Here is a 22,602-nt window from a genome sequence, read left to right on the forward strand (position 1 = left end):
ACAAATTCTGGTGGGATGAGTCTCCTAAAGGCTTGTACGAACAGCAGGAGGCAACAGAGGTGGAGGAGGGGGGATGCCAGAGCAGTAAGGATGAGATATATGTATGCCAAATACTTATGTTTTTATTATTCAACATTTAGACTGTGGTAGTGCTTAAGAGGCTGGTGTTCTGGACCTTGTTATACCAGATACCATAAGCACGGTGCACATGGCAGTCCTTGCTCCACAGAGCAAGCAAAGCTGGGCTATGAGACCCATACGCAGTGCAAACAGAGGGTGCCTCTGCTTTTCCAGCTTGTCTGTAGTCCAGCAAGACCCTCCCTGGAACCAGTGGATGGCATTGACCAGAGCAGGCTGGGAATAGTGGAAGAGTTGGCCCTTGGAAGGAGTACATAGGACTACATGTGGCAACACAGTAAACAACAGCCAGAGACAGAATAAATGAGTCACTTTTCTAACATATTTGAATACTGTTTAAAAATAAACATTGTAAATGAATATCTCTAACTGAGAAAAAATAAAATTAGATGCAAAAATACACCAGTGGTATACTGCATATGCATATAAATACGTTATATGGTTTGCACAGTCATTATGTGTCTTCTGGATCGACTTGCTACAGACGGATAGAAAAGTTGAAATAGAGAAAAACAGAAGGGAAAGGTCTTCAACTAAACACGTTGTTTTGGCAAGTGATTTTCTTCCCAAAAAACTGGGCTGTACCAACAAAACAGTTTCACAACAGACCCATTTGTGTTTTCACATCATATCTACCTCACAGCAAGAGGGCAAAGAGCGAGCAAGGAAATGGTGACGCATACAGGGTGCTCAATATGTTTTAACGGCATTTGGGACTAGTTCTACCACCCATTCAAAGCCTGTGATGTCAACGGAGTCTGGGAAAGTCCTTTCCTCGATAAGGAGGGCCTAAGTAATATCCAAAGTGCTTTACTAGGTGCTGGGGCTTAGCCCACGCAATCCATTGCAATAGGCAGCTTGCTCCTAACCCTCTGTTAGCAGGGTGCTGCTCCAGCGTGGATGCACTGGGTAGGGTCCCTGGAGAGGGCTGGGGGCTGCTGGGGGCATTGGGACCTCCCACCTCATGGAGGTGAAGGAAGCACATGCTGCCCTGGCCGGGCTGCTGCTGCGGGCTGGCTTGGAAACCCCGATGTCCTTGGGCAATGCTGCTGCGTGGGGCAGGGTGTGCGGCTGGGGCCGCTCTGCGCCCCAGGTGTGGGGTGCTGCAGCAGGAGCCCTGCCACGGCTGCGCAACAGTCCTCCTGACCTGACACCTCGTGCCTCTTCCACCAGCCGAACGCAGCTGCCCCGGCTCAGCTTAGAGGAAGGCAGAAGGGGTGAAAGCATGCTTGCACGGGACTTTTCCAACACCTCTAAATTTTGGCTTCAGTTTTTGTTTCCATTTCCTTAGAAGATAAAAAGCTCTATAGGAGCTGTCTGCTCAGTCTGGGCTTGTTGGGGAATCGGCGACATGGCCTTCGCAGCACCCTGTGAGGTAGACAGAGGTCAGAGCACCAGGGCAGTATTCAGGCAGAGAATGCAGTGGCACCAAGGAGGCCTTGGGGTAGTCCATGACTGGTGCAAGGAGCAGCCCTGGTCCTTGTGGGCACTGCTCCTCCTGTGGTGCACCCTCCTCCCAGCCCTGCACAGAGGACGGTGATTCCCATAGAGATGCTGATCACCAGACTGGGACAAAGTACTTTCTGTAGGAAAAGGCCGTAGTGTGCACTGTACATCACTCCAGGGGACGGTCTCCATCCTTGGCTTAGCCAACAGTTCAGCACAAGGGAGTGCCAAGGGGTGCCTTGGCCTAGGACACATTTATGTTGGAAAAGAGCAGGGCCCCGGGCAGCGTGGACACCGTGGTGTCTGCCAAGTAGCCCAGGATGCTTTTGAGTTCGCTGCGTGACAAATTGGCTTTGATGTGCAGGAACGCTTCCAGGTGCCTTTTGCTGTGGAAGAGAAACGGACAGGTGTTATCTCCTGCAGACCTCCGCGTGCTGGGTGTCTTGCACTAGGATGCGATCCCCACCCTGCAGCAGGCACTGGTCCCCGGCAGATGCCATCTCTGCATCTGGCAGTCCTACATGGGACCCAGCACCATTCCGTGAGGTTTGGGGTAGGGTAGGTAATCTCCAAGGCAAAGGAGAAAATCAAGCCAGAATTTGCAATATATAAACAGGCTTTTTAAAATAGTTTTCGTTGTCAGATAGCACTGGGATTGCCACAGCCTGGCAGGCAGCCCCCAGCCATAGACTTGGGCTATATGAACCTCACCTACACTCATATCTGACTGTTTCCTGGCTCAATTCAAATTCCACGTGAGTATTAGGCAATCTGTTTCAGCATCTCTTACCGGATATCTGGGTATGTCGTGGCAAGTGTTGCAACTTCAATTTTAATGGCACCTAAATCCTGAAGTCGAATTATTTCAGCCAGTTTGGGGAGCGCTGAATTCAGCCACGTGGCTTGAGACCCCTGCCAGAAAAGAAAGTGGTCAGCAGGGCACCGTGGGGTTGCAAACCTCCACTCAGCCCAGGAGCTGTGTTTCACGGCGGGTGCAGATGAGTCAGCTCCTGAGGCTGTTTCCCAGCAAGGGGGAAGAACACGGCAGCGATTTCAGGTGCCTCATTGTTTTCCGTGATGTTTCTAGCTGCCTCAGCCAGCCTTGGAGAAACTGGATTAGCTTTGTGCTGGTTTTTAATCCTCTTACACAAGTGATGTAGTGTTTGCCATAAGACCGAGGTTTCCACATCTACCTTGACAGACTCTCTCTTCTCTCTCATCATGTTTTCCCTTCCTTGGGTTTCTACGTTGCCCAGCATGTGTGCGAGGTCTGATGGGCCAGGTAACACACTGCCACGTGCTGCTCTCCCCCAGCCCTGCACACAGCCCTGCCTTCAGCATCTCCAGGAGTTTCCCACTCAGGACCTGTTTTCTGGCCACTGGATATCCCAAGGTGCCAGCTACCTGGCCTCCTGCCCACACCGTGAGAAGCTCATGCTTGTTTCTTCTCCAGCCAAATGAGCATGGGGTGGCAGAGGATGGGGTTTGGCTTGGCTTTCAGCCTTTTTGCAGGCAAGTTTAGAGGCATGGAAGGTGGGAGGTGATCTCAGAGCACAGAGCGGGGTGTTTCAGCTATGCCTCTCATGGAGGAAACCCTTATGTACCAGATAACCTACGCTGCCTGTTCCAGCCCCTGCCTGACCTAAAAGCAGCAAAGTGAGGGGTATCAAGGGTGCAGGGGAAGAGTTAAAACCCAGGACTCCATGCAAGTTGTACTGAAAGCAGAGATTAGCTAAATCTTCTGACAAACCACTACCTACAGAACCAGGAGGATGAAATCATGGCTTTCCATCTGGGAAGGGGCAGACTGGTGGCAGGGGAGCCTTCCTGCCCACAGGCACTTGGAGACCTCTTTCTACCTAAGGTCCTGCCTTCCTGGAAATTAAGCTGAGTTGGAAAGGCTAGCAAGAAGCCCCAGAAAATTGATTTCCCTGTTTTTCAGTGTGCCCATGCCCCATGCTGTTGTGTTCATGGCGAGCACTCACGTACTTTGCTGGTGCAGAAGGCTTCCAGGTCGGCAGCGTTCTTGGAGATGTGTTGGGCCAGGTTTTGCTGTTGTGCTGGAGATTTCAGGCTGACTTTCCTCTTCAGCAGCCTCACGATGTACTCCTTAACCAAACGGGCATGGATTTTCTCAACGATAGCCTGTTGGGAAGGAGAGGGAGGATCATCCATCTGTCTTTTGCTTGGGGACAAAACAAACCATGTGTGTGGATGTAGGACAAAAATGCCTTGGGTGCTGTAAGACATGCCCCACCAAATGCCTGCTGCTGATCACACGTCAGGAGCGGCACTGGCTGCCAACCTCCCCATGACTGGTTATGCGACAACCTAGATGCCAAGAATTTCTTTGTACTCAAACTAATGAAGTGTGGGAATTTCCAAATGTTGTTTCCTTCTGGGAAGAGTTTAAAGCGTAGAAAAGATCTCCATGTGTTAGAGAAGTAACACTACTTTAGAAAAACAGGAATTAATGCTGCTCCTCCTGTTCCTCTAATATACAAAACATCATAATTTTGTTTCAGCTATTAAAAAGACAAAGGCAGGACATCAAATTTACTTTTTTTTTTCATGTGGTGAGGTATCATATATACTGCAGCACCACTGAAGATGTGGCTGTGGCTCAGTTATCTAGGATTTGTCCCAGTTACACCCATCTCCTCCAGTCCTTAGGGCAGTCAAAGGAGCTATGACACAGAACCATGCAATTGCATTTGTGTTTCAAGGTTGCTAAACCAAACCCATACGTTAATAAAGCCATATTTTGGGTGGTCCCTAAAGCACTTTCTCTACAGCAAGGGTAGTTTTATCTGCAAACACTGCAGTAGAGCTACAGGAGTCTGCTGCTGTTGGAGACGAGTAAGATTTATATGACTAATCTAGATAAACCTACATGCTGATGGAAATCCTGCCCAGGAGGGTTCTCCAATAACAGGCCAGCTCACCAGCTTAATGTGGGTCAAGGCAACTCGAGCTGCGGAGGGTCATTGCTGAAAGTGCAGCCTCAGCATCCCAGACTCTCTAATATTTCTCTTGAACTTACGTGGTAGAAAGGGTCCTTTAGGGTCTGGAAGTCTGAAATATGTTTGCTGGTGGTTTTAATGATCTCGTTCATAATTTCATTGCTGGAGTCCCACTTATTTTCTGTAAACTTCTTATAAATTGGCTGAAAAAATGAAAATCTGCTTAGTTCCCTCAAAACAAACTCTATGCACATGTATATTTAGCATTTCTATACATGCAGTATCCTACACAGCAACAGCATGGCATGCAGTCCTGCACAGTGGTGTGCAGGCATGTGTGACAATGACTTACAGGGAAGGGGAAGAGGGGGCTGTACTGGGGTTGTGTCCCCTGCTTGGTTCCTCATGATGAAGAAGACTGAGGGCTTGAAAGGCTCATATCAGAGATGGGTTTTTTTATTTCCACATTTTTAATGTTTTGTCCACACTGTTTTGTTTGATTAGAGAATTACGGAACCGTCAGGGGAAAAAAAGAATTATTATGAAACATTTTCAATGACAATTTTTCTTGGCTATAATAAATCAATGTGAAAATAAAAAAAGCACCCCTGCTCTGTTATGTCTTCCAAAAGGCCCTACAGAGAAATCAGGAAAGATTGTGGCTGAACATTCCTGAATCCTATGCCTTCTCCTTCACCACACCTGCTTAAAAAGCTTGTATTATATATTGGAAAAAAAAAGGGGGGAAAAAAATAAGAAAGAAACCAAAAGTGCCTTTCAGGCCACTTTTGTGAAGCAGCCAAGAGATGCACAATTGCAGTTTGTGTCATTTGTGATTGCTTCCTACAGTTTGGAGCGTAAACCCTTGCAGGCTGAGACTCTCCCTCCGGCAGCAGTTAGCTTGGGTGTGATCAGCATGTTTTGTGTTTATCTGCACAGCTGTGCCTATGTAGCTGCGCTCGTTTTGCACTCGGGCTTGAGGACCAGCTCAAGGAGAGGTGAGTCTTGAGTTTTCTGGCAGCAATGTGAGTTAGGACTGATGCTGAGAGGTGACCTGGCCCAGAGCCCTTCTGATTTTTGCTGTGTTTGAATAAGAGATTTGGGCAACTAACTGCAGAAGAACATGCCCAGCAGCAGCACAGGCTGAGCCATGGGGCAGGAGGGTGTGGAGCACGGATATGGTACCTTCAGCTGGGCAAACAGCTGTTGAAGCAGCACGTCAAAGCCGCTGTTTTCAATGTCACTGAGAGTGCTGAGGATACTGGCTTTATTGTCGTCCTTTTCTGCCATGTTTTTCTCTGCGTAGTCTCTGCAAGGAAATAATCAGCGAGGTCAGAACAATCTGTACTCAAAAGAGAGAGAGAGAGAGAGAGAAAGTCAGAGGCCTGCAAACCTTCTGCAGGCAGATGGACCCTCCTCTGCTCGCTCTGGAGCACCTCCCCTCTATGACACCATTATCCATTGCCTGCAGAGGAAGGAGCAAAGCCTTTCCTTTTGGACCCTTACCTAAAATTCCAGCAGTTGTTAATATTTGCAATCAGTATAGGCCTGTAGTATCTGTGCTTCCTGCTTTTCTCCTTAAAGTCTTCAAAAGCATCCTTGTAGCTGGAGGGGAGATGGGAAGAGGAGAGGCAGATGAGCGTGTGCCCCAGGCGTCTCTGCCAGCCCTGCTGCCCCACGCTGCCTTACCGCACCTTCTCAGGAAGGCAGGCAGCTCCTTCGACAGGCGATGCGACAGCTCCTCGCCTACTGCCACACTGATGTCCTTGGCTCGCTTCTGGCTGCTGTAGACACTCTAACAAACAAAACCAATTTTAAATGCACCTGCTCCAAAAAGACCAGGTTCACGGATTAAAAAGGCTAGAGATCTGTAATGCCGGTAAGTGCACCTGGCTCTCCTGCATCCCCTGCTGCGACACAGCCAGGGACTGTGCAGAGCAGCTGCACTTATTTGGTGCGTTCCAGCCAACTTCAAACTCCATTTTCAAATGGGGAGAGAGGTGAAGAAGAAAGCAGCATTAGAGAAGGTTATAAAATAGCTGAGGAAGTAGGGAAAGTGACACTTGGCTTTTTTGCTTAACCTCAATGTGTGAAAGGTTTATTTTTCAAAAATAAACTCTCCTAATCCTCTGCAGTCAGAGGAGGGAGAGTGTTGAGTGTGGGGAAAGGGCACAAGCACCCACAGCTGCTTGTGACAGCTTCCCCGGAAGCAAACAGGACAACAGCACTGCGCTGCTTCCTTGCTTGGCTAAACCTTGTCTCCCATCTCTCTGCTGTTATGTTATCCAGCGCCTAATGGCGTGGCATCAGCTGGGGGTGCAGAAGAGACTGCACAGAGAGAAATGAAGGCAGCTTTCCTGCTCGCTTTGCTAACAGAGGAGTTTGTCTCCAGCACAGCCAGACCATGGGTTTGGGCTCCCCTGTACCACCCACCTCTACCACCACCCCACACAAGTGACTTGGCCTTTTGCTCTCCTGCATTGACTGTAATTGGTCTCAAATCTTAAATACATGCAGGATGTAAGTGCTTATTTTTAATATATATGTGTATTACCTGGATAACAAATATTGCTAGTAGTTCACTCTGAAAGTGCCCATTCAGTTTCTCTGGTTCTTGGTCTTCTTTCCATCTTTGGATTTCTTTATCTAAACATTTGCTCAGCGAATTTTTGACAGCAGCCTTTAGGGAAGGAAGAACAACAGCATTTACCACAAAGTGGATGTAGCAGCTCACGCTTTATGCAGGTTTTGCTCGCCCACCCGCCATTTGCCTGGCTCAGCGGACTTCTCCCTCAGCCCTGGCTGAGAAATAAAGGCTTTTTGTTGTGAGACGCCTTACCCACCAGCTCACAGCAGCAAGGACAACCCCCTTATGATACCCACCCATTGAGTATTTCAGGTTAGAAACAAAGACCAAGATCTACATCCCTGTCCACCACCCTGCCGCACCAGTGGTGACCTGGAGGGCAGGGGAGGGGGCGGTGGGTAGGAAGGTTGCCAGCAGCTACACATGCCAGAGCCCAAATTCCCCCAGCCACGCATTGCCTGTGTGTCATGCTCCGTGCTACCCTCTGGCCTTGGTTTTGCAATCCTTTTTCATGAGCCCTTCTGACGTCTTACGAGTGCTGGAGAGTGAAACAAAACGTTCTCAGGTTTTCTCTGCTCTGATCTCTCGTGCGTGCACATTGTGCAGCAAGGCTTTGGAAATGGTCTGTGCGGTGGCTGGCATATAGTTCTGATCTCTAAGCGCCTTGTTCATGTGCTTTGCAGCCCTCGCACCCACTTCTCGCATATGCAAACCATCATGGGCTACAGCTAAACCTGGAACTTGTCTACTCATTTTCTTGGAATTCCAGCCTAAAATGCCAAAAGTGCTAAGCTATGAGAGTACTGTAAAACTTGCTTCTTGTTTCCATTAAGGCAAGAATCATCGAAAAAACAAAACAACCGTTATTTTCTAAAGACCAGGCAATTCTCCATCAGAGCAAGGCTTTTAAAGAGCAGACCTGTATGCTTTGTGCTCACCCAAGGTTTGGCACCACTGCAGAGACCACAAGGAATTCTGAATCCATCAGCTGCGAGAGGAAGCATAAAGCCCCCTGGGGATCTGACAGACAACCAGAAAGTTACCCATAATAATTTGTTGTCAGATTTTTCCCCACCTTGCTACCGGAAGGTTTGCAAGGACAGAACAGTTCTTTTCTGATGGCTCTCAGGGCTAAGCAGAAGTTTGCTCTGCAAGTCCCGTCTAGCAGAAAGCTGACCTGTTCCCCTATAACAAACAAAAGCTTTCTTGTTTTTGCTTCTCTCTGGAAGGGTGTGTGGCTCAAGGGCGAGACGTGTGCGTGCAGGACAAGTCAGAGCTCCACTGAGGGAGCAGAAAGGGAAGAGGAGGGACTGAACAAATTCTCACCTCTTCACTGTCAAGGTATTTCTTTTCAAGTTCTTTGCTCAGACTTGATGGCAAAAGGCTTCCAAGCTTAACTTTTTCCAACTCCTCAGCTAAAACATGATCTTTTCTCATATCTCTGGAATGAAAAAGCCAAACAATCACATTTTCCAAAGGCAGCGTAATTCAAGACAGCTGTTGATGCAAATCGCTAACTTTTTGAGGCTATCAGTGAAAAAACAGATGGAAATGTACATTGTCCTTCGTCCAGGCAGGACTTGGGAGAGCTGAATCTGTGCCAGGGGTGGGAACTGTGAGGGTGGGACCCCAAGCAACCCTGGGGGACAGAGTCATGTTCTGTTGAGCTCCTGAGCACTGGCCGCTGCCTGCTGGTGGGGATGGAGGACCTGCAGCAAGCAGGAGCATCTAGCCTCAGGGCATGACCTCTCTCCATCAATTTAGAGAAGCGATCAGATTAAAAACTGGCATTTTGTGGCTAGCTGGGAATGGAGCAGGCTGTTTCATACCCCGCTGTCGTGTCACCACCACATGCTGGCTGAGCTGGGAGCTCCTGAGCAGCCTTGAGGGAAGGGACCTGCCAGCTGTGGGGGTGTCAGGCCAGCACTTGTGAGGGAGCTGATTTGGAAGCCATCTCTCCTTCTGGAACTGCAGAGAATAATCCTGAGCATCACCTGACTCCAGTGTTTGCACATCACCCAGCTCTGTATGGGTACACCGCCATGCTTCCCGCACATAGGCTGTTTCTGATATGACACTGGGAGCTGGAGCCAGGTGATACAACCCTCCTCCTTGCTGCTCCCTTTGCTGCTGGCTGTGGAGAGAGGTGGTCTCTCAGCAGACACTGGGATGTGGCCTCTGGGAACCCCCCACAAAGCAGCTGCTGCCCTGACCAGCACCGTCCCGGTGCCAAGCTGCGTGGCTCTGGCTGAGTCCTGCTCCTTGCAGCTACTGATTTCCAAACACACACTGGTTCAGGCCTGAATATCCTGACCTAGAGCACAACGCCAGCTCTGGAAAACTTCCAGGATCAACGTTGACTCATTATACTCTGTCAGTGAAACGTAAGAAGAAAAAAGTGGAGGTGAAGGTTGAATGGCTTTATAACAGCAGAGGAAACATTGCTAGTGTATTTACTGGGTTTCATCTAAGAAATGAGAGCCCTCGGTTCTCCACCCACTACTATAAGCCACAACAAAGAATGTTTTCAGTTCTGCAACATACAGAGCTTGTGAGGATGAAGAGTGACCCTTAACTGATGATGTCCTCTCACAGGAGTACACCCTTTGGTCTCCTAACCGGGAGGAGAGCATAGACTGTGGGTAACACCTAAGCAACACCCTCCATGCCCAGGATAATTGCATCTCAAGTTGTTCTATTTATTGGCTGCCTTCTGGTCCAGAGGGCTGAAACTTCCAAATTTTCCAAGAATGACTTCAGGTTTGCAGCTGGAATAGAGATCAGGGCGATGAACCTGCCCAATTTACTACACAAGCGAAGCCCTAAACATCTGCGTGTGTGTATGTTGCTCAGAAACCTGAATGGTGGGGTCAGCCCCTGGTTTACAGACTGGCAGCCCTGAGCGTGTCCCTTCCAACTGTCCTGACCAGCTAATGTACAGCAGCCAGATGCCAGTGACACCAAAATCTAGCGAGGTGCCAGACTGCACCCCAGTGACACCAAAATCTAGCGAGGTGCCAGACTGCACCACAGTGACACTGATTCATAAATCAAGCAAATGCCTGGTTTTGCAGCCAGCAAACCTGTGCTGATCACCAGGGATAAAAATGTGTAAAAGCCTCACTTACTTCGGATAAATGTTGTGCACCCATGAGAGGAGAAGGTAAATATCCTTGTCTTCCAGATGAGACTCAGCATTTTCCTTCGCCTGGGAGGCAAAATAATTGTGGTAGAGTTCTGCATATATGCTGAACACATTAAACTCGGGAGGATAAAGCTGTTTAATATACTTTACAACTACTGTCAAATCTTCTTTCATGGTCTTTCCCATGTGCAGGAGGTTCTGGCCAACTGTAGAGAGGTTCTCAGTTCTAGGAGTACGGCTTGTGTCTTTCATTCGAGCCTCTACTGACTCCTTTACTGTAGCCATCCAAAGCTCTTTCCATTTTCTAGGTCTAAATTGCATGTTTTCGTCAGGTGGATTCTCTGACATGTAGTTCTGATCTTCTTTCTCCTGCTCTTTCAGCGCCTCTACTGCCTGCTGCAGCAGTTCTGGGTTAGTTTTCGCTAGCAGCACGGAGTCTTTCAAGATGCTGAAGACTTTGTGCTTCAGAATTTCATAGACTGATTCAATGTCTTGCTGGCTGGTGTTCAGTCCTTCCTCACTTTTGCTAGACCGGCTCTTCTCCAGGACAATGAGATGCTGAGCAGCATCACAAAGCTTTTGCTCTTCAAGGAGATCCAAGACTTGTCTGACTGGTAAAAAAGAACAATCTTTCTTTACCTAACAGCAAAGATTTAAATTTCTGTTTCATAAAAAATTATGGTTCTGGAATATTTTTTTTTTAAAAAAAAATTACATTTCTATAATGCAAGATCTTAAGCTCCTTCACCATATAGAAAACTTTTCTGTTTATTTAAAGATCAGATTATTTCTAGCTTGCCTCTAATGGGGACAATGGACATTGGAATACACATCACCACTGTTGCATATGGGCAGCTATTCATGAGCTACCCATAATTTTTTGGAAAATCTAGATTTTTGGAGTTTTATTTATGTATTTATTGAGTATCCCTCTTCCCATTAATACGATCTCAAGTCAGAAGCACGGCTTCAGGAAAAATGTAGATGAAAAGATGTAGCTAAATAAGAGGTGCTAAAGGAAATACCACATGTGTTTTCCAGAAACAGGTCAGCACATTCTGACCTGCGAAATTTTTTTGGAGGACACAATTAGCAGGCAAGATAAATACAATTGAACTGTCTTTTCCTACAGTCAGTTACTTGATATGGTGCAACCTGGGAAATTATTAGTTAAACTGGAGAAGTTACATCCCGAAATAAGTTTTGTTAGGTATGTAAGGTTTGTATGGAAAACCCTAGGGAAATGGGTGGAGAAAGCTCATTATTCATGAAACTCATCTTACTTTATATTCTTAGAGATTGCGGCACAAAAGCTGGGAGTGCCCTATTGCATCTGCTGATTACACAAAGTTCAGAGACATTATCGAAACTGAGGGCTTGGTCTATTATACAGGAACAACAGGATAATGTGAATAGTAAATGGGCTGAAATTTAATAGCACAAAGTATAAGATACAAATTCAATAGAACAAAAGTTACTTAGCAACAAATAGGATTTTCTGCTGCAAGCTGGATGTGAATCAGCTTGAGATGGAGGAGGAAGAGAGATGCCTGGAGAATTAGTAAGTCATTACTGTGAGATGATGGTGGAAATATCAGATACGACCCCAGGATGTATCCAGTGAGGAATGGTCCAGCTGAGATAGGAAAACAGTAACATACTGTACCAGGCATTGGTGGTATCTCACCTGGATTATTTTCTGCAATTCTGGTTGCTTTATTTCAAAAAAAGACATTGGGAACAGGGCAATGCAGCAGTAAAAACAGAGGCACGAAGGGCCTGTTTTCAATAGACTCGGTTCATTTAGCTGAACAAATTCAAGGCCAAGAAGGAAACACCACTTAGGGAAACCATTTGACACATGGAGAAAGAGATGCCAAGTAGCTGGGGGAAAGACTTAACTGGAAATAGGACAATTTTACTAAAACAGCGAGCCTTTGTAGGAGCCCCCCAGTAAAGGAGGTAGGACTAAAAAATGAACTTATTTATGTGTCCTCTGAGGTGGCAGGTGAGCCTTGGAAGTGCCAAGGGGCACTTTCCTCTCCAGTTCTGGGTTTCTCTGAGCAGGTATTTTCCTACCTCTCTAAGCACCCTGCAGGGATGGTGCCCATGAAGGAGCTGTATGTTCATATATCAGCCCCGGGAGAGACTAATGTGTGCTGCTCACTGCTGTCCCTGGGGGAAGAGGAGATTTCACAGGGTGGTGGTTTCATGGAGGAGCAGAGCAGAGAGGTATGCATTGGTTTCTCATCCACCCACAGATCTCTAAGTCCCAATAAGAAGTAGAAAAGGAGTTTTGCTTTGGACAGAAAACCTGCAAACTGGCAGTTCCTCAAGGAGTATGCCCTTGGTACCAAAGGACTAGGACTTGAGTCATGTCTCCCTCAGCCCATGTTTCCCACAGCCCCTTGGCCAAGTCACTCCAATCTGTCAGTGCCCTTGTTTCTCAGGGGGACAATTCACCTCTTGCAGCCCCTCTAGAGGTAGCTACGGCCTATGAGGTGGTGCAAGGAGGATGGAGGAGCACTTACCACTGGGTGGCTTGGTCTTTTTCATTTTCTTAAGTGCACTTGTAAGGATTCCCTTTATTCCTTTCTTGCCTTTTTCAGGGCTGTCTCCAGCAGAGGTGCAGCTCCCATTGCTCGTGATGGAAGATGCTCGTGAGGGTCTGCAGGCTGCCTCTGGCCTTTCACTCATCTTCTCCTGGTCCCTGGACCAGATCTCGTCTCCAGAAGGTTCAGGACGGGCAGGGATTTGCTCAGCTACTGATGTTGCAGGGTTTTCAAGCTGCCTGTTGGCACCAACGCAACCCTCTGATCCATTGCGTATTCCAATAGGACCACTTTGGAAAAAAGGTAACATTTTCATCATTTTCCTTCTAGCCTGTAAATTTCAGAAAGAACTGGTCAGATTATAACAGTTTGCATAAAAATTATCATGGCACAATATGTCAAGGTGTATTTCCAGTAAAAAAGAAAAATTCTGGAGGGAATTGTTCCTGTGTGGGCAGTGTGGGGAGCACTACACGTCTGGTATGAGCACAGCTCTGCAGGAGAGCTCCTGAGCAGCATCACCCCAGGCAACTGAAGGATGGAAACAGCTCTCTGATCTAATAAATAACTTAAAGAAAATTGATGACTGATTTTAGGGGTGATTTGGATGGCCTGATTTCAGACCTCAACCTTATCTAGATACAGGAGAGCAGGGCTCTCCCACAGGGATGCTGTGGGAGTATCAATGTGTGCATGGAGGCTGCACATGAATGATGTGGGTGGGACAAGCATCCTGTGCCTATTCAAAGCAACCACAAAACTCCCATATTTTTATATGGCATTGGGATCAATTCCCACCTTCTTCAGGGTGTGGTTTTGCTCATCTCTGCTTATCTGGCTGCAGGTGTTTGTGGAAGCACCCACATAGCTTATCGCACACTGAATTTGCAAGTACAGCATAGAAATGAGATGAGCCTACCAAGCTAGGTATGTGCCAGTCTTCGCTGAGCAAAAGTGCTGCTGGTTTAACTGTGTCCCTGTCCTGGTTTCAGCTGGGATGGAGTTACCTTTCTTCTTAGTAGCTAGTACAGCGCCGTGTTTTGGCTCTGATGTGAGAACAATGTTGATAACGCACTGACTGTTTTAGTTGTTGTTGGGTCATGTTTGTACTAAGTCAAGGATTTTTTGGTTTCTCAGGCCCTGCCAGTAAGAAGGATGCAGGGGCACAAGAAACTGTGGGGGACACAGCCAGGACAGCTGACCTGAAGAGGTATTCCATACCATGGGGCGTCATGCTTGGTATATAAACTTGCAGGTTAAATCAGGGAGATTGTTGCTCGGGGACTGGCTGGACATCGGTCAGCGGGTGGTGAGCAGTTGTACTGTGCATCACTTGTTTTCCTTTCTCCCTTTTCCTTTGGATTTTATCATTTCCCCCTACCTTTCCATTGTTATTATTGTTGTTCTTACCTTTTTATTCTGTTTAAATTATTAAATTGTTCTTATCTCAACCCTTGAGTTTTACATTCCTTTCTGATTCTCCTGCCCACTGCTCCAGGTCGGGGGGACTGAGCAAACAGCTGCGTGGTGCTTGGTTGCTGGTTGATGTTAAACCATGACAGTCCCCATTTAAGTCAGTAATAAAATTCTTAGCTTTACTGAGGAGAGCTCCCAGAGAAGGTGTCTGAGAGTTCAGAAACATCAGGGATGTGAAAAACATGGCTGAAAGAAAGGGAGTGTGGGAAGTACAGCAGTACCTCCTGATAGGAGCACCACAAGGCTTATCACTTCAGCCCAACAATCCCAGCCAGAAGCATGGCTTCAGTGCTCTTCATGCTGCCCGCATCCCTGCAGCGGCAGACCAAAGCTCAGGGATGCATCCAGACCCTTCAAACACACTCACAGTCTATGTAATCTCATTTTCAAGATGGTCCCAGGGGTGGCTATGGCATCCCATGATAGGACAACTTCAGCGCAGCTTGTTGCAACTGCAGAGTGACTTGTTGGGTTTTTTCAAATACCTGGGAGCAATTATTGTCCCATCTGTTTATGTCGAAACGTGGGGCGGTAGCACAGGACGTGGCTCCTGGAGGAAGAAAGGCTAGTGAAATGGGGTGGGTAGGGGGAAGGTTCCAACAGCAGGAACTAACTAACCAGGCTGGACTTTTCTCAGAGCTGCTGAATGAAACTGGTTCCAATGACCAGGGCTGCTGCACGGCTGGAGCAGTGCTGGCCTGGCGCAGGGGGAAAGGGGACAAGGCACCGGGATCAGCCTGGTTCAGCCTTGTTTAAACAGACGTTATGCCATCAGAGTCCTGCTCTACCACCAGCACTCCTGCACTACAAATAATTAACGATATAAATTTGTTATCGTAACAACATCTTTTTAGAATTTATATTTAGAATAGTTTATGTACATGTATAAACTAATAGATCACTATAGATTTATTTGCATAATTACATTCATTTATATAATGATTGTAATTATATAACGATTGTAAATAAAGCGACTCATGGTTTCCAATCCTTGCTCTAACAACACATTTTTTTTAAGTGACTTTTTGGGAGACCAGTACACTTGTGTATGAAGAACTCTCTGGCAAGTTTTGGCTTACTTGTACTGCATAAGGGCAGAGGAATCAGGCTGTAAATAAAGGAAGAATTTGGCTTCAGTTACAGGACACAATGTGGTGATTTTCAAATACCCTTGTTAAGTTTATACCGTTGATATGTATCATGCTGATACAAACTGTGGTAATTATTTCTGGGCAAACTGGTTCGAAGACTGAGGCTTTTGGTTTTAATTATGATTCTTCCTGCTGGCTCCTGGCAGCTTGGAGAGCTTTGAAGCATCAAGTTAGTGGTAGCAGCCGGGTGGTAGAGCGAGCAGTTAGCACCTGGCATGGCTGAAAGCTTCCCTTCTCCGGGCTTTGGCTGCCAGGCCATGTTCAGGTTTGGTAACGCTTTTGCTTTTAAAGCACAATGAAGACGAAAACTTATTCGGGAAGGACAGAAAGGGTGTGTGTGTGTGTGTGCACGACCTTGCTGCCTCTATGCTGAACTGGTGATCTGTGACCTGGGGCAAAATGTGAACCTCAGGTGATGCTATGGCCGAGTGGGACAGTGGGGGCTGCCAGAGGTGTGGGGCTGCTGGGGGTCCTGCTCAGCCGAGCCCTCGTGCCCCAGGGCTGCAGGGCTGGTTGTGTGGGCGAGCAAAGGGGGCCTGAACCCCAGAGCTGCCCAGCAGCAGAGTCATGGCTCAAGCCATGCACCTACTTCTTCCTCTAGCACACTCACTGAGGAGGGGGTGGGGGAGGGAGGGGGGAGGGAGGGAGGGAGGAAAACTTCCCACTCTGGCTCCTCTAGTCAGGATGTTCCACTAGAATCCTAAAAACGGTGGAAAAAGAGCTCTTTTTTGTTGCATTTTCATTACAAAACAGTATCATTGTAACAGAGGTGCTCTATAAGTATTTGGGACTTTCCTAATTTTTGTGAGGTTGTTTTCTTAGCCTGCATTTCCTAATACAAGGCTGTGTTTAGATTAATTCTGCCAAATCCCTTCCTTCCTGTTTGTTCAAGCACAGACTCAGACGAGTCCTTTCTCTCTCTCCATTTATTCTAAACAAAGCATTTATTATTCCTTTTTTGTTTTTGCTTTCTAAATAAAGTACTTCTTTTCCTACAGCTAAAGGTGGCTTTCAGATTCTTTTGTTTTTATGAATGATGATCAGAAAGATGGATTTCAACAATTGTTTTGCTTCTTCTTCAATACTAAGATGAATGTAATATATCTTTGAAAACCACTGAAATGACACTACACATAAAAGAGTCCATACAGGGGACAATTAAGCTGATTAAAAAAATTTAGTTTTTCACAGCTGGCAGTTTTTCACAGCTGCCCAGCTGCAGCCTGGGCAAGCCCCTGCAGCCCCTCTGCAGAGCATACAGAGCTGTTGTCTGCAGCGTGTCCCTATGCCCTGACCTGCCTAAAAACATCCCACAACTGAATTAGAAGACAAAATCAAGTCCAGTGTTTTCACCCACCCGGGGCTGCACATCAGCAGCATGAGAACTGTTTGCAATATTGGCATGTCTGGGTGTGCTTTTTCATCTGGAACTAATAAACACCAAAGGAGTTAAGCATCTGAGTAAGGCTGTCAATGCAAGAGTTACCATGCTCACTCACATTTGGCCAGCTTGGATGCTCACCTGGTGTTAATCAGTTTGCCACTGCTGGTTTGCCTATGTATCTGCGGCAGGAAATACCAGTAAACCCCAGCTTCCAGTTCCGCCTTGAAATGTAGCCTCAGTCTCTTATGGCAAGTGGTACCAAAACCTCCCCTTCCATCTCTTTCCTTTATCATTAGATGGCCAAGAACTTAAGAAATATCTATAAGATACTTTCTTATAGAACAGAAAACACTTTCTACAGGAAATGCTCAGTTAAAAGGAGGTGGCACCAGTTACAGCTGGAGGCCACGGGCAGGTGATGCTGTGCCAGCACTGGTCCTTTTGCCCCCACCAGCATCTGCTCCTGCCTGCTGCGACAGGCGGGACATGCAGGAGCTCGGCTCTGGCTCACACGGGCTGCTCCTCTATGCCTGTGTTCTGCTCACAAATGAAAGCTTGTTAGAACTCCAGCGGGCTCGTAATTGTTTTAGCAGTTAACATTTTGGGAAATGCTGAAAAATTTCCCAGGCACAGAGCTCAGATGCAAGTCTTGTAAAAAATTAATGATTTAAGGTCAAGACTCCACACAGATCCCAGCTCACCATTATTACTAATTTACTGTTGATTCACTGTTACCGTCATCATGATTATCATTATGTGGCACTGTAGTTTGTGCCAGGGGAGTCTTTAGCTCCAATTACTTTTGACATAGTATATTCGGCTTAGGGCTTCCAACCAGAAAAGCAGCACGGCTTGCATAGCATCCTCTGCTACCCCATACAGAGGCCCTGCACAATTACAACAGCGGGGCTGTTGCCTGCCAGCGTGGCCGGAGAAGGACCCAGCAAGCTCTCAGCATGGTGCTGATCACAGCCTGTACCTCCAGGCTGGAGCTTCTCTGGAGTGGGCAGCAAGGGTGAGGGAAGCACCTGGAGCAGAGCCATGACACAGGACACAATCCAGATTCTGGGCATGGTGGCTTCCTATCCTCTCCTTTTCCTCCCCAAAGGAAACAGCTTTCACACTGCACGCTTAGGAATCAGCTCATCTGTGAGCGGCGGCTCATCGTGTGCCAGAGAGCACTCAGGGGAAGAGATTTACCGATTACCCCTATTCTGAAAGCTTTTGCTGATCTTTTTCTTGACTTCTTTGTCCTGAGCTGCTGCCAGTATTAACAAGCATTTGTTTGGATCTTTAATCCTCTCCAGCCTGCTGACATCCTATGTCATGAAGATTTATGTCTTGTTTTAGTGGAAATCCCCCACTCTCCCACAGCCTCTCAGAAATCCAAAGTTATTTAGCAAAGTTTGTTCTCTAGTTTGCATCAGCCTTTTCTCCCATCACTCGCTCCCTCTGGAAGTGGGGTCACCTCTGCCCACATGAGTCAAACCATCTTTTGAAGCAGTAAAGCACTGTAGACAGTCTGAGTTTAGTGTACCTCAGGCTATGCGGTGACACCTAAATAAGCTGCTAATAAATCAAAACAGCGAGTCTACAGAGATGCCAGCCCCAATCTTTGCAAGCTGGGAAGCCCACCTAGCAGGTGGGGTTTTTCCTACCAATTTTTTTTAGATGGATTGGTTACTGAATGGAGACACCATGAAGCTGGGGGCTCCCACTTGGCTGTGCCTGGGAAATCACAGTCCATAGATGAGCTGGGCCACCAACAGCCCCACCTTGAAGTTTTACTGTGCTGCTCAAATCCATGCTCCTGTTCATGGACCCCTATGGACGCCCACCAGCCCATGTGGCTCAGCGCTATCCTGATGGTGGCCAAGCTCTGCTCCTAATGGCTTCAAAACCTGAGGGGAAACAAAACCTGACCCCAGTAAAAAAGTCAAGGCAGCAGCAGAGCTTCCCCAGGGGGTTCAACCCATGTGCCTTAGCACTGTCAGGCACCCCCATGGGGCTGGGGACGGTGGGGGACCCAAGGGACCTTGGAGAATGGCAGATCAGGCAGAGGATCCTCGGGCATCTCACCTGGTGTGAGGTGCTTTAAACCAGCATTAAACCATGTTATCACCTGTCTGGGGAATGACGTAAAGAGAGCTACACGGTGCCTCAATCATTTTTAAACAAGAATTTCATTTCCCTAAATTACTGAAGCACAACTGAAAACGGTCCTGTAAACCAGCATCTCCTGTTGTTAGTGAGAATTTTTCAAACAGCAAAAGAGAAAAGAAAATTAGACATATATATTGTTATTGGGGCAAAGCAGAGAAAATGTAGTGTAATATGCTCCTTTTTCTTCTCTCTTCAAATCTGAGCAGTATAATTTTAAACTGCTACCGCTGAAAGAGAAACCAGTTAACTGCGATCTAGGATTTTGCTTTCATATTATTATTCCCAAAGACAAATCCTGCATTCAGGACTGGAGTTCGCAAAGTTCACTGCTAGAGCTAACAGTGACTGAGAAGAAACACATATTCCCTGGGAGCCAGACCTAGAGCTCCTGGAACACTCACCTCTACAGGCACTTTCAGACTCTGGCTTTCTGGGCCTCTTTTTACAGAGAAGGTGACTGAAGCAAACCTGAATCTCGGTTTTCCCAAGTTTTCTCCTGCCATTTGATCAGCTCTATCGGAACTGGCAAGCCTCAAAGTCCCTTGGTAGGGGCAGGTGGTTGAATGCTTTGGAGAATGACCATTTCTTCATTTTCTGCTTTGAACTTGGGTGTGATGGTGAGGAACCATGGCTTCTAGATCAGCCATACGCTCCAGTCACAGAAAGTCTCTTCCTTACTTTGCAGCAGTCTCGAGAAGAAATCCTACCTTGAACACGCTAATGACCCTAACCCTGAGGATGAACCTTCATGGTGGCCCTGAGGAGCTGACGCAGTGGATGTGGGGGAATTTCAACACATCTTCAGCGCTCTGGGAAAAGGGGCAGTGGGACTTCCCTGACTAGAAAAAGACAAAAAAAAAGAAAAAGTCACAAAACAAGTGAGCGTGGCAATACAGAAGTGTGCCAGCTTGGTACAGTGACTCTGGCAGGGTGCAGGGCACAGCAGCTGCCGGGGACCATACAGGATCCAGGCACCAAAATGGTGTTTTTCCAGTGCAGCTGGGCTGAGTGAATCACAACCCCACTAATTTCCTGCGATTTGGGAGAAAAGCACTTCATTCTGAACAAAGAGGAGGGAGTGGTGGGAAGTGCCATGCTGAATCTGGATCCTGGTGCCTGATCTAGGTTTAGGATGCTTTGGTGCCAAAGGTCGACACCCAGATTTTGGGGAAGGGGTTGGCGGGTAAGAGGAGTCACCGCTGGCAGCCTGTGTTCATGCCCTGAAACCTGGGGCAGACACAGAAATCAAACCCAGCTGCCACAGTGCAATTGCCAGACACATATTCTTGTGTCCCGCAGCCCCATGACGCCTGGAACTGCTGCCTTCTCGCAGCAGCCCGATTTATTCTCTACCCTGCTAATTACCAGGTGGGGTTGAAACCTGTCACTTTATCCGGGAATCCATCCTTTAGCACCTTTCACCGATTTCCCCCCCCCTCTCTCAGACCCAACGGCGAGCCTTCGCGCTCGCTCCCCCTGCGACACGCGAGGCGGGAGGCAGGCAGCGGGCCGCAGAGCGCTGCGGGGAAGGGGAGAGCCCCGAGCCCGGCGGCCCGGACGGGCGGCGCGAAGGACTTACTGTGCGGCGGCTCCGGGCGGGCGGCCCCGGGCAGCGGGCAGCGGGCGGCGGGCGGCTCCGGGCGGGCGGGCGGGCTGGCGGCCGGCCCCGGGCAGCCCGGCTATAAGGGGAGGGCGCGGAGGCGGGACCCGGCGCGCAGGGAGCCCGGCGGCGGCTGGGAAACTCCGGGCGCGCCTCCCCTCCGAAAAGGGGTTCGAGCCAAAGGGAAACGAGAAATCCCCGCCGACGGGAAGGGCTGCCCCAGGCTGGGCGCTGCGGAGCGGCTGAGCCCCCCGCGGCGTGTCCGCAGGGTCCCGAGGGTCTGGACGGATGGTGCTGGGTGCTTGGAGCCCCGCCGGTAGGGATGGAGCAGGTGCCCCCCAAAGCTCTGCGGCTCTGCAGTGGGTGCCGCAAAGCCCAGCCTGCTCGCTGGGGTCCTGCCCCGAGCCCACGGTGATGTGCCTTCCCCGGAGCAGGGCTCGCTGCGCTCCCGGGAGGCACTGGTGTCATCAAGCACCTTCAGCACAGTGCACTGAGTGGGCTTCCTTCCTCACCCCAGAACCTCGGAACCTTCATCTTCCACTCGTAGAATGGACATTTGTCTTCCTGCTTTCTGCCCCTGATTTCCTAGGCACCTGCATCCCTGGCTGCAAGGGTGTGGTGGGCCCGTCACACTGCAGAAGCATGTGTCATGGCCAGGGATGGCTGGAGGATAGCCAGAGGATGCCTGGGTGACAGCAGTGGCTGGGTGAGGGGCATTGCAGAGGGTCTGTACAGGCTGCCAGGGCTGTGCTGTCCCTTGCTTAGATAGCCTCAATGTGGAGCATCTTCTGCACCCACCTGGGTGAGATCTGGGCTGAAGCAGCTGCCCTGGAGACAAAAAAGGTCAAAATATTGTGGTCCTGCAGAGCCTAGCTCTTCTCTCCTTTCCTGGGAAGCTGCTGTGGAGCAGGGAGTGGGGCAGGCAGCAGGTCCCAGTGCCTGGGATGATTTCTGGTTTATATCTGATAGCTGTGGTCTAATGCAAAATGCAAAACGCAAAAAAAAAAAAAAAAAAAGTCCAAAGACTTAAAGCTGAGTGTGAATTGTGAGCTTCCATGGTGCTGCTCATGCCCACGCTCAGCACCTGTGTGGCTGCACAACTTTCAGGGGGCTATGCAGGTCCCATGTGCGGGCATCCCCCAGCAGTAGACATGGTCTGGGGCCAACATTTGTGCTTGAAGGAGGCACCCAGCTGAGTGGGCATGGCACTGGAGAGCAGATGTTTTGCCCAGTATGTGCCTTTTGGCAGACATCCTGCCCACTGGCGCTGATGATTTCCTCCCTGGGACTCTCTCCCCAAAAAGACCATGGTAACAGGGAAAAAACCCTCCCAGCCAACAATGTCTGCCAAAACAGGAAGCAGAAGCAGAAGGACCACCCCAGTGGGCAAACCCATGATGTCCGGTCTCTGGAAAACACTGATTCATCTCAGGCCAGCCTGTGGCCGAGCTGGGCGGAGGGTCCCCCTCTGGGATTGCCCCGGGGTTGGGTCCCTTTGCTGCTTGACAGCCCGTGGCCAGAAACAACCATCATTATGGGACAGAAATGTGGGTGCCAAATCGGTCTGAAAATCATTTGAAACATGAAATGGTGCGAGATTTGGCCCTGAAGCGCAGCAGCTTTCTCTGTGATTCATCACCTCCAATGGCAGTGTGAAGGGGAGAGGAGGCAAGGCTTGCCATCTGCAGTTACAGCCAGTTTTAGGGCAGCACGGTGCAGCTGGAGGCGAGCTTGACGCTGTGTCCAATGACCCTTTCTTGCAGGAGGCAAAGGGACAAAGCTCCTGAAGGGCACCGGTGAGGCCGGTGTGGTCAGGGGGTTACACTCACACACACGTAGCTCTGGGCATGGCTGGGCAGGCAATGTTCATGGCTGGCTGAAAGCAGAGGATGCTGCTCTGGATGCAGGGAGTACCCTGAGGCTGGTTTGCGTCTCACGTCCTCAGTTATGTGATCTCTGCAGGGTGCAGGGGTGTCAGGCCCCTGGTGTGCTGTGAA

At 48.7% G+C, this 22,602-nt stretch overlaps 1 protein-coding gene across 1 annotated transcript; it reads right to left on the minus strand.

The window, feature by feature from the left end:
- Positions 1–102: 102 nt before the first annotated feature.
- LOC102057907 (tumor necrosis factor alpha-induced protein 2) lies at positions 103–20,650 on the minus strand. Its single transcript, XM_055716937.1, has 12 exons — positions 20,585–20,650; positions 12,811–13,162; positions 10,263–10,890; positions 8,461–8,575; positions 7,102–7,227; positions 6,242–6,342; positions 6,054–6,152; positions 5,733–5,856; positions 4,628–4,750; positions 3,574–3,729; positions 2,375–2,496; positions 103–1,970 (listed from the first exon to the last, which is right to left on the minus strand). Exons 2-12 carry the CDS (start codon positions 13,148–13,150, stop codon positions 1,829–1,831), a joined length of 2,076 nt encoding a protein of 691 aa, XP_055572912.1. The 5' UTR covers positions 13,151–13,162; positions 20,585–20,650; the 3' UTR covers positions 103–1,828.
- Positions 20,651–22,602: the final 1,952 nt, after the last annotated feature.

Source organism: Falco cherrug, chromosome 7, assembly GCF_023634085.1.
Source record: "Falco cherrug isolate bFalChe1 chromosome 7, bFalChe1.pri, whole genome shotgun sequence".
Taxonomy (NCBI): Eukaryota; Metazoa; Chordata; class Aves; order Falconiformes; family Falconidae; genus Falco; species Falco cherrug.